Source organism: Marmota flaviventris, chromosome 17 (genome assembly GCF_047511675.1).
Source record: "Marmota flaviventris isolate mMarFla1 chromosome 17, mMarFla1.hap1, whole genome shotgun sequence".
NCBI classification, from domain to species: Eukaryota; Metazoa; Chordata; class Mammalia; order Rodentia; family Sciuridae; genus Marmota; species Marmota flaviventris.
The window spans coordinates 30,071,447-30,083,933 of record NC_092514.1 but is presented as its reverse complement, the minus strand read 5'-3'; the positions used below and the strand labels follow the sequence as shown (position 1 = coordinate 30,083,933).

At 39.7% G+C, this 12,487-nt stretch overlaps 1 protein-coding gene across 1 annotated transcript; it reads right to left on the bottom strand.

The window, feature by feature from the left end:
* Nucleotides 1-8,334: 8,334 nt before the first annotated feature.
* LOC139702494 (uncharacterized protein C12orf71 homolog) lies at nucleotides 8,335-11,063 on the bottom strand. Its single transcript, XM_071603826.1, has 3 exons — nucleotides 11,051-11,063; nucleotides 9,015-9,700; nucleotides 8,335-8,595 (listed from the first exon to the last, which is right to left on the bottom strand). The coding sequence occupies exons 1-3, from the start codon at nucleotides 11,061-11,063 to the stop codon at nucleotides 8,335-8,337; spliced, it is 960 nt and encodes a 319-aa protein (XP_071459927.1).
* Between the last annotated feature and the right edge of the window lie 1,424 nt (nucleotides 11,064-12,487).

Sequence of the window (12,487 nt, the reverse complement as noted above, 5' to 3'; positions counted from 1 at the left end):
AGGGGACCTGCAGCGGTTTATAACTAGAGCCAACGCAAGGGTTTCCCCTTCTTGACCGCCCCCACTACAATATTACACACAACTTGAACCCTCAAGTTTCCCCGCCTCGGTCAACCGTCGACGAAAGACCCCGGTCAGCGAGAGCCAACCTTCACGCCTCAGGAAAAAAAGCACAGAAAGTGGGTTATGCGCAGGCGCAAGCGAAAGCTACGCAGGCGCACTTGGCTGAGCAGGTGCGCTCGCCACGAGCGCATTGGTGCTGGGGCATCTGACGTTCCTGCCTCTGAGAACAGCGAGCGGGAAGGGCAATGTTGAAACGCTTCTCTCTGAGTTCTCACCCTGTAAGGGGGAATGGCCCTGCCTACCTATGTGGCCCTTTGCCCAGACAGGGAAGGAGGCTGTTGGGGTCACTGGAGAGGCAGAGACAGATGTTCAATCCAGTCATCTTCTGCCTCACTTGCGTCTGAAAATTATGGCTCCCTCTTTCCTGCACCCCTGGTCATCTCATAGACTTATGGACCCAGGATTAGAATTAGGGGTCTAGAAATAAAACACAAATGGTTGATTGGTTTTCAACAGTGGTGCTAAAATAATTCATTATGGAAGTCACCTTTACAACAAATGGTATTGGTACAAGGTACCCATTTGCAAAAGCATGAAGCTGGACCCCTACTTCACACCATTTGCAAAAATCAACTCAAAATAAATGGAACAACTTAATGTATGCACTAAAACTAGGAAATTTTTATAAGAAAGCATGGATAAAAATCTTTGTGAACTTGGATTAAGTAATGGTTTCTTACACATCAACCCAAAGCATGCCAACCAAAGAAGAAGAGAAAGAAAAGGAGAAGGGGGAGGAGAAAAGTTAAACTTATGTAGACCTGATAAAACTCCTAGAGTTGGTATAAAGATTATTTTAAAATAAAAGTATTTGAGCTAAAGACAATGCAGAAGGAAATCATATATGAAATGCCTTTATCTGACCAAAGAACAGTCACCAGAAAATACAATTACCATTAACTCTCATGTTATGGGGAGACGCCTCAGCACTTTTAAGTCCAAATTTCAAATCAAAAGAGAGCTTTATTTACCTGGCCAGGGACTGTCACCCACTTTGGAGACTCAAGCTCTGTGGGAGGATAGCAGCTTCCTGGTCCATCCAAAGAGAATATAAGGACAAAACCACAACTTAGTAGTGACTTGCTTATCGCCATGTGAGTTAGCCAATCATAGAAATTAATAAGTGGGACCTGTGGGCTCTAGGCAGGACTGGAATTTTCCAGTCAGCAAGCAAGCCAGAAGCTAAAAAAAAAGGCATTAGCTTTGCAGTTCAGTTGCCCACAGTCCTGGGTTCAAGCAGGTGCTAGACAGTTGCATCCTGAATTTAGGCGGTGTCGGAGGAGTGAGAATCTATTGCAAAGTCATGCAGACCTACAAGGGCATTCACACCCAGGATGTAGCTCACCATGACTACCGACCACCGCTGCATCCTGAGTAGGGTACAATTTGTAGGGTACAAAGTACAGAAAGACAATTTTTATAAGAAAACAGCTTTAATTTCAGTTTCTCAGAAACAGCTCTTCTAACAATTTTTACAGAAGGCAGCAAAATGGAGTCTTAGGCCTGTCTATAACAGTTTTTGCTTTATAATTGTCTTATCTCACTTATCAAAATCTTATACCTATAATCTATATTTTTTACTAACCTATAACTTATAATTTACCCTCTTATTGGTTGTATTTATCAGTTCACACCACAACATCTCCCAGAGAGCTTCCTGCAAATTTAGCTGCTATGAAGTTAGACAGCCCAGTCTCATTGGCATCAAAAGCACAATAGAAAACATTCTCTCAATTAATTTGCAGATTCATAATGTACCCTAGTTGGATGTGGAAAATTCAAATAAACCCCAGTTGGAAGTGGAAAAGTTTTCTTACCACTAACCTGACCAAAAATAATTTTTTTGTGTGTTTCAAGTGGCTCTGGAGGCTGAAACAGGAGGATTACAAGTTCAAAGCCAGCCTCAGCAATGGCGAGCACTAAGCAATTCAGTGAAACCCTGTCTCTAAATAAAATACAAAAATATGGCTGGGGATGTGGCTCAGTGATGGAGTGCCCCCCCAAAAAAGAGGGGGACTATCAAGGAAGTGAAAATGAAGCCAAAATAAAAACAGAATGTTTGCCAATCATATATCTAATAATGGTCTAGTATCCAGAATGAATTAAAAAAAAACTTACATTAAAATTACAACCTATTGTGGGGCTGGGGTTGTGGCTCAGTGGTAGAGAGCTCATCTAGCATGAATGAGGCACTGGGTTAAATCCTCAGTGCCACATAAAAATAAAGATATTGTGTCCACCTAAAAAACTAAAAAATAAAAATATAAAAAATACAGCCTTTTGAAAAATGAGGAAAGGATTTGAATAGGATTTGAATGTGTGTGTTTTTGTGTGTATGTGTGTATGTGTGTGTGTGTGTGTGTGTAGCCAATAAGCACATGAAAGGATGCTCAACACTGCTAGTCATTATGGAAAATACCACTTCATACTCATTAGAATGGCTAGAATAAAACAGATAAGTCTCATCAAGAATAAGGAGAAATTTCAACCCTAGCATTGTTGGTATGACTATAAAATGGGACAACCACTTTGGGAAACAGTTTGGCAGTTCCTCAAAAAGTAAAATGTAGATTTACCATGTAATCTAGCAATTCCATTCCTAGATTAAAAACACATGTCCTTACAAAAACTTACTGGCATGGAAACTCATTCAGGGCAGCATTATTCATTGTAACCCCCAAATGGAAATAACCCAACCATCTATCATCTGATGAATGGATAAATAAATGTGGTGTATCCATACAATGGAACTTTACTCAATCATAAAAAGAAATGAAGTACTGATACATACTATAGCATGGATGAACCCTGAACACATTGTTAAAGAAGTTAGATACGAAACATACTGAATGACTCAATTCATATAATGTTTAAATATAGGTTATATCATTATTTAGGTCCTATAATGCCAATGAATCAGGAGCCACTGAGAAGATAATTTATTATATTTCCAAGAGGAGAGGGCACACCACATCAGAAGGAAGGCTATATGGGAAAGCACTGGGTCATTCAGGAGGCAATGTGACATATTTAATACATATGAAATAAGCAAGTCTCTGGAAACAAAAATTAGTTTCCAGGAACTCAGGTAACTAGGGAGTGACCGGTCATAGAATTTTTTAATAAGATAGTGAAAATGTCCTGGAATTAGTACTGACTGTTGCACAACCTCGTGAATATACTACAATTTGTACGCTTTGAAAGGGTGGATTTTATGGCAAGTAAATTATATATATATATATATATATATATATATATATATATATATATATCTCAATTAAAAATTTACAAGTCTTGCTAGTGGATAGAAAAGTTCTCTGTGACAAATATTCTGCTTGATGCAGGGAAAAATAGTTTAGGGGGCAAATGCATTTTGAAGGAAATTTATTTTTTATAATTTTCCTCTAGTCAGGGAAAGGACTATCAGGCAAAATCAGGTTTTTAAGAACATAGCCTTTTTAAAAATTTTGATTTAATGCAATAAGCTATTTAAACCATTTTTTCTGGCTAAAACAAAATATACATCACATCATATAATAGAATGAATGGCATATGGAATCAAGTTAGATGCCCATCAATGGATAATGGATAACAAACAGGTGACATATACACAGGGTATATCATTCAGCCATAAAGAATGATATTCTATCACGTGCAGGAAAATGGATGGAATTGGAGGACATTAAGTGAAACAAGTCAGACACCAAAAGACAATACTATGTGTTCTCTTTCATGTGTAGAACCTAATAATAAGTTGACATGACTGTAGAATAGTGATTATTGGAGGCTGGGATTGGTGGAGGGAAGGGAAGATGGGGAGATTGGATCATAGACACCAAAACACAATGAGATAGAAGGAGTAAGTTCTAGTATTACACAACACAGCGGGAGCACTACTGATCACAACTGCCTATAATGTATTTTATGGATAACTACAAGAGATGAGCTTGAGGGCTCCAACCATGAAGTTAAGGAGATGGAAATGATAATTAGCTTGATTTGATCAGTATACATTGTACAAATGGAAATATCACACCGTACTCCAAAATATGTACAATTAGGATTATAATTGAAAATAACATAATGGCTATCCATTCTCTATTTTTGGTGAACAAACTTTATCTAACCTCGATCCCCTTTGTAGCTGAATCTCCATGGGATATAGGACTTAAGCCTGACCAAACTAAGGCATCACATTACCCTAGAGGTAAAGGTAGGTTAAGGCATTCAGATCAAACTGCCAGTTAAATTAATCCCTATGCAAGACCAATTCTGAGATTCCTACCTGAAGAAAAAGGGATGTGACCTTTCTCATGGAATTGAACCTGGCAGGACATATCTTAAAACTACAGAGAATGAAGTCAATGTGAAGGACAGGAGCAAGACATGGAAAGAGAGATTGGGTCATAGTGTCATCACTTATGTACCTGGATGAAGCCATGACTGCTCAGTTATGAGAGGCCACAATATTTTATGTCTGTGTAAGTTGATTTCAATTGAATTGCCCACCATTTGCAATTGAATAAACCCTAAAGGAAACCAGAAAATGCATTCATAAAAAAATGTAAATAATATAGCCCAAGAAGGATCTTGATTAGAAAGAAAAAAAGCAAGTGTTCATAAATTACTTCACAACTTTTATATGATCCTACTGATCAGCTATTGTTGTCTATATTATACATATAAAATTTGGAGTTCCTGACCAATTCTCTGGGTAAGGAAAGAGAAGATGGCCTGTTTCTAGGAAGTAACAAACCTAAAAATAGGGTTATAATATTGATAGGAGGGAAGGAATCTTCAAAGGTGTTTCTACCTAAGGAAAAGCAATTAATGGAGGTCAGAATGACTTGTATGCTATTATAGATGATTTAAATGCTATTGCTCATATGTTTTAAGGATCTGTACCCGTGTCATGCTAACTCCAAGGGAACAGCATGACTCTTCTCTATTGTCCCTAAAGGAAAAGTGGATGGTAAAACCCCATGTCCCCAAATGACCCCTTTATGTAAGCTTGTAATTTGTGTTGGGTTTGGGATTTTCATATTCCTCTGATATCCCAGTGCATGTATATAAATTTTCTCTTTTTCTTCTTATTAATCTGCCCATTGTCCATCTATTTCAGCCAATTCCTATATCAAAACTTCAGAGGTAAAGTTTGAACTTTACTAATTCAGAAATAGTTTGAAATTGCTCCTTACCCAAGGTCAGTCTCATTACATGCCCCAGGGCTAAGCACATTCCTATGTGACTCTAGGAGGTCAGACTTCCTACCCTCTTACACAAATATTCACAATGTGGGAATGATACCTCATACAGCAAAAAGGGACATAACCATTGTGATGAAGTGGAGGATTTTGAGACAGAAAGATTATCTTGGATTATCCAGGTAAGTTCTAAATGTAGTCACAGGTGTTCTTGTGAAAGAAAGAAAAAGGAAGATTATGTACACTCTCACAGAAGAGGAGAAAGGAGTGTAACCACAGAGGCAGAGATTGGAGTGATGTAGCCACAAGCCAAGGAATGTCAACAGCTACCAGAAGCTGGAAGAGACCAAAAATGGATTTTTCTCTGGAGCCTCTATAAAAGATATAATCCTTCCAACCACTCAATTTCAGCTCAGTGATACTACTTTTGGACTTCTAACCTTCAGGACTGTAAGAAAATTGACTTCCATTGTATTATGCTGTTAAATTTGTGAATTTTTGTCATAGTAACCAGAGGAAACTCATATTATGACTGACAGTACAAATGTTGGTGAGGATGTGGGGGGAAAAAAGAATGCTCATACACTGTTGGTGTGACTGAAAATTGATGCAACCCCACTGGAAAGCAGTATGGGATTCCTCAAAAAACTAGGAATAGAACCACCATTTGACCCAGTTATCCCACTCCTCTGCATATATCCAATGGATTTAAAATCAGCATACTACAGTGACAAAGCTACATCAATGTTTATAGCAGTACAATTCACAATAGCTAAGCTATGGAACCAACCTTGTTGCCCATCAACAGATGAATGGATAAGGAAATTGTGGCATACATTCACAATGGAATATTACTCAATCATAAAAAAGAAACTATGATATTTTCCAGTGAATAGAGGGACCTGGAGAATATCATGCTAAGCAAAATAAGCCAATCCCCAAAAACCAAAGATTGAATGTTTTCACTGATATGTGGAAGCTAAATCAGAATAAAGTAGGGGAGGGGAAGAAAAGAAGTTTAGTAGATTAGACAAAGGGGAACCAAAGGAAGGGAGGTGAGTAATAATAGGAAAGACAGTAGAATAAACCTAACATAATTTTCCTATGAACACATATGAAAATACCTAAGTGAATCCCACCATCGTGACCACCCACAAGAATGGGATCTAATTAGAATAAGAGATATCCTATTTATGTATAATCTTGTAAAAAAAGCATTCTACTGTCATATATAACTAAGAACCAAGAAAATAAAATTTAAAATTCTTTTCATTTACTCTACCTATCAGAACACTTATAAATCTATTTGCCTTTGAAAGTATGCTTAGATGCCCATGATGATTTTTCATTATGTTTATCATTTCTGTTAAGTGTGAATTTACCTAGAACATATTCTAATGTAGACTTAAGAGTGTAATCTAACATTTTTTTATGAGTTGACAGATGTGAGTCAATGAGTAGTGACACAGAATTTAGAGCAACTTTCTCCCCACAATTATTTTTTCAAGCCATTCTAGCTATTTACAGGCATTTCACTTTATCAAATTAAATATAATGAAAAACTTTTTCTTTGGAGAAACAATAACAGAGTTAATTTATTTATCTAGGTATCTAAGAATGATTTCTTCAGCCTTTTATACAGGATCCCTTTCTTTCCCATCGTCAAATACTTTCCTTCAGCAATGATCCCCTTTCATCATGATTCTCATCTGTTGGTTGGTCTTGGGCCTGGGAATTCCCTCTGGTTGTCTGTTTTTTTGTTTGGTTTGTATCTATCACTTCCCTTTTAAGACATGTGGGCTGGGGATATAGCTCAGTTGGTAGAGCTCACTTTGCATGCACAAGGCCCTGGGTTCAATTCCCAGGATCACAAAATAAATAAATAAATAAATAAGACATGGCCAATACCACATTAATCCTGTAGGTAGTCTCTTGGGAAAGATCCTGGATGGTCAATTTAAAGTTTCCCAACTGTTAGTCATGGTTCTGGGGGCTCCTCTCTTGTTGTCTCTGTGTTTTTTAGAAAATGTTGCAATTGGAGTTGGTCTGTCAGTGGAAAGTGAGTTGAAGAAAGGACCACCTATAGGTATGAGCCTGTCTAAGATGTTTTGCTATAATGATTTGCTTTTGAATGGCTTTCTGGATTATTACACAATCTTGAAGTTGGAGTAGATCTGTCAAAGGTAAAGTAAGTGGAAGAAATTTGTACATGCATGTCTGTCTGTTTTAAAGGTTACCATCTATAAACCCTGGTTTTGGTGATCCTCTCTGTTTGTTTTTTTTTTTCATATTTGTTACTGGCCATTTAAGACATGGGCCATGCTACATTGATCTTACCAGTACTCTCTTGAGCAGAGAGATCTTAGCTGAATAAGCCACCTCTAGAAATAAGCCTGATAAGAAAACACGGTTTACAGTAGCCCTCACCTTCCTTCCCCATGAGCCACATGTGTCAGTAAACTTGCTAAAACTAAACAACATGCCAGGATATTTTAGATTAACATGCTAGAACCAATCTGGTTCCCCGGGGACATCAGAACTGCTTTCTGATTGTCTGAACCCTATTGATTAACATGGCACTTCCCAGTGACTCACTGCCCTAAGCCACTTGCTCAAGACCCAGAAGTTCCACCAAAACCATCCTGCCATGTGGGAGTCACAGGGGTCCTGCTGCCTCTGACACTGCAGATAGGAGTTAATGATAAAAGAGGTTGAAATGCATGAAATAATAGATAAAATAGGGGGAAATACAGTAAGAAGGGACAACGGGAGAGAGAAATGAATGCCTTCTATTTAGGAAGCAAAATACTCCTCCCTGTGATGTCCTCAGAATCAATTTCAGTCTTCTAGTCAATATACGTACTTTCAACCTGGGCCCAGATGTTATCTTGGAAAAGGAATAAGACATGGATAACAAGAACATTTATTGGGAAAACAAAAAGGCATGCTAATTTTAAAATACGGGCTGGGGAAACAATTAAAATTCTGGGTATATAGGGTTTTCTAACTAGAAGGATTCTTGAGGTAGGAGTCTGTGGCCTCCAACAAAATGTCTTCTCTTTAGTGCCAGTAGAATGGGGACCTTGTTGGCCCTCTCATGGCGCTTTCTCCCTGGCAGGTAGGAGACCACTTGCTTCCTGAGCCAGTGGAAGAAGCCTCTAAAATTCAGACAGGAAGTGCTTTCTGCGTCTGAAGGCACGTCCTCTTCCTCTGACTGCTCTGCTGAGACTGAGGCACTTTCTGCAGTGCCAGTCTCCTGGCTTTCCATCTGCCAAGACAATGAAGAGTAGTTAGAGACATTCAGGGTCAGCAGTCATGGAGCCAATATTGACTCATTTATGGAATTCTAATTTACTTTTGTACCCAAAATCAGCCAACTCTAAGTGCAAAGTTTTATTACTCTTTCATCATTAAACGCACACATGCACACACACACTAGTTTGTTTAATCCTTAGTACATCTCTCTGCTCCTCCCCTCTCTTTCTCTCAGTGTTCCTTGGCATTTTCCCAATACCTCTTTCCTGTCTCCTTTCCTTGTGGTGGTCCTTCTCCCATTGCTCATCTGGCTCAGACACCGGGGTCCCTCTTCTGCTTCACAGCAGGTACAAGGACTCCATGCTGTCCCACCTGGCACCCCCCCACACACACACAGGGCCTACCCCTTGCTCTGGGAAGATCTGTGCTCACCTCAACAATTTCATCATCCTCAAGCCCAAGAGGCATTTCTGGGAACTGTGTGGTATCTCCATTTTCTGGTGGTTTCCACTTGGGCAAGTCCTGACAAGCCTCATGTTCTTCAGGAACGACCTGATCCATATGGGAAGAGACACTTCTGGGTGGCTGAACATCCTCCTCCTGAGGAGGGTCAGAAAGCACCGAGTCATCTTCTTCGTCATCATTTGTATTGTCTAGAAATGCCTTAATATTTTTCATGAGATCATGGAATTCGCAGAAGGCCTGGGTGACCGTCTCCTGTTGGCACTTGTCCATCCTCTGGTAGTCGTCACTTTGAGGCCAGTCAGCTAGTGAATCTTCATGGAGGCAGCTCGGATAGGCATACAAGATCTCAATGATGGCTTTTTCACGAAGCTTCTCTGGCTTGTCCCGGATTTTATTTCTTCTCCCCGTGGATCTCCTTACACTCTTGGTTCCCCATGCCCCTTGGACAGGAGGGAGGAAGAGGCCAGAAAGACCCTCAGAGGTCAAGTCTTCACAGTCAGTGCTGTCTTCAAAGGGGAAAGAGCCTACAGAGAGGCTCTGGTTAAATTTGGGTTCTGAAATGCAGTGCTCTATGTCAGGGCAGCTGCTGCCGGAGGATGAGTCCTCCATGGAATCCAAGGGTTCAAATGCCCAGTCTCCCTTGATACTGGAAACTTCAAAAGAAAAACATTAATAGGTGATATTCAGAAGAATGTACTTTAGAAAATAATACTCATTCCATTTTCTGTTCACAACTATCACACTCAGGCAGAAGTGCATCCTATATTTGCACTCTCCAGTCAGGGGCAGAAGAGCCAGTTCTTTCTCTTTTAAAACTTATTGAGTAGTAACCCTCTGTACTGAGCATCTCCACCTGATTCCTCTCATGCTTGATCTTATTACTACAGTTGAAAGAACTGCTTGTCATAAAAGATAGTTGCGTAAAATTTGAAAACAACAGGAAAATAGGAAGATAAAAATAAATACCCCCATCCCACCATCCAAGGGGAATAATAACTATCAGGAAAAGAGTTTCCTGCATTCCTTTATAGTACTTTTTTCTTCATATCTACATGTATGGATGGATTGTACATGTGTGCACACATCTTAGGTGTGTGAATGTCACATCAAACAAAGTGAGATTGTTAAATTTTATGACACAGCTAGCAGGAAATACATATGTGACTATTCTAACCACTTTCCCATTAAGTCTCTTTGCTGATCACCTATTAATGATCAATGAACCTCACATGATTAAGACCATTAACAATAGTCTTCTAAATAATAGTAAACCCCTTATCCAAAAATTTCTGCCTCTCCTTTTATAGTCCTATAGGTTAGGTTATTAGATCCAAGATTACAAATACTTTTAAAATATGATAATTGATATTAAATTACTTCTAGAAAGAATACAGCTATTGAAATGTCCATCTTCCCACCATCTGATGGTATCTGTTGTCCAGCATTTCCCATGATGCTCCAGCAAGTCATTGGGGAAGGGAATATACACACATTGGCTTTCACTTGATCTCTCCCTCTCCCTCTCTCTCTCATTCATATTCACATACCTTGTAGACACTATCACACCTGGCTCTAGTGACTTCCTTAGGAAAGAGATGCTTCCAACTCCTGAGGCAGACACAGGCTATCTGAAGTCCTTCAGATACTGAATCCAGTAACTAAGAAGTGCAACAGAACACTAAGACAATTGGCTACCGTGGCAACAGAAGAACACAAGTGTGGAAGGAAAAATGGGATAGAAATCCAAAGGACACATTCCCTTGCTTTCTTCATTTTTTCTGTCAATGTGACCAAAGTGGACAAGAACAACTTAGAGAAGGGAAAGTATTTGGAGGCCTCGTGTTTTCAAAAGTCATAGATAACTGGCTCCTTTGCTCTGGGTCCACGTTGCATCATGGAGGGAGGACCCTGAGGAGGAAAGCTGACAACAGATAGGGGTCAAGAAGCAGACAGAGGAAGGGATCACAGAAAGAACACTTCTAGATCATGCCCCAGTGACTCACCTCCTGCAAACATGTCCCACCACCTACCATGACTCACCAGTCAGTTCATTCAAACTAAGATGAATTCATTAGGTTTTAGCTCTCACAATCTACTCCTTTGACTTCTGAATATTCTTGCATTACAAGAGCTTATGCTGAACACCTCACATCCAAAATATAATATTCTGCCCCTGTCTCCTAAACAGCTCATATCCTTCTCACAGAGCAAGATGTATTCCAAGAGTCTCATAGTCTCCACAGCTCTGGCACTGCCCCAAAGTCCAGGCCAAGTCCAGTGTCTTCTGAGACTCCAGACCAACTCTGGGTTGTGATGCCCTATAAAAGCCAAAGAGAAGTTTCATATATTCAAAATACAATTGCACACAATAATCATTCCCATTTCAAAATAATATTTGGTTAAGCATCATTCTGGGTGTGTCTGTGAGGATGTTTCTAGATGAGATTAATATTTGTAACAGTAAGCCAGGTGTGGAGGTGCAAACCTGTAATCCCAGTGGCTTGGGAGGCTGAGGCAGGAGGATTGTGATTTCAAATCCAGCCTCGGCATTTTAGCAAGGCCCTAAGCAACTCAGCAAGACTATCTCTAAATAAAACTTTAAAAGGCTGGTGATGTTGCTCACTGGTTAAGTGCCTCTGGGTTCAACACCCAGTACCAAAACAAACAAATGAACAAATAAAGAAATAAATTTGTCCCAGTAGATCTAGTAAATCAGATTGTCCTCCCCAGTATGGGTGGACCTCTTCCAAATCCATTGGAGATCTGAATAAAACAGAAGACTGCTCTGCCCAACTGTCTTGGGGCTTGGACATCAGTGTTCCCTGCCTCTGGACTTGGACTGGACTCGTCTCATCAGCTCTCCTTCTTCGCCAGCCTTGAGACTCAGACCAGAACATTACCATTGGCACTCCTGTGTCTCAGCTGGCAGATGGCAGCTCCTCGACTTCTCAGACTCCATAACTCCATCATCCAATTCCTGTAAAAGTTTCTCATTTTATGTGTAATATCTTCTATGTTTTTCATCTTTGCTATTATTTTTCTTGATACTACAGATTTAACCAAGGGGTGCTAAACCTCTTTGACACATCCCCAAGCCATTTTTAAATATTTATTTTTTATAGTTGTAGTTGGACATAATACCTTTATTTTTATTTATTTATTTCTATGTGGTGCTGAGGATCGAACCCAGGGCTTCACACATGCTAGGCGAGCACTCTACCACTGAGCCACAACCCCAGCGCCCCCCCAAGCCATTTTTTAAAATATATTTTATTTAGAGAGAGGGTCTGGCTAGTTACTTAGGCCTTGTTAAGTACCTGAGACTGACTTTGAACTGGCATTGTTCTGCCTCGGCCTCCTGAACCACTGGGATTACAACGATGCACCGCCACACATAGACTACAATCTCCTACTTATTCTGTTTCAAGATTCCAGATTAC

Coding starts and splice junctions, on each gene's coding strand:
- LOC139702494 (XM_071603826.1), bottom strand. Junction 8,596..9,014: donor AGGATGATGAAATTGTTGAG/GTGAGCACAGAT, acceptor TTGTCTTGGCAG/ATGGAAAGCCAGGAGACTGG.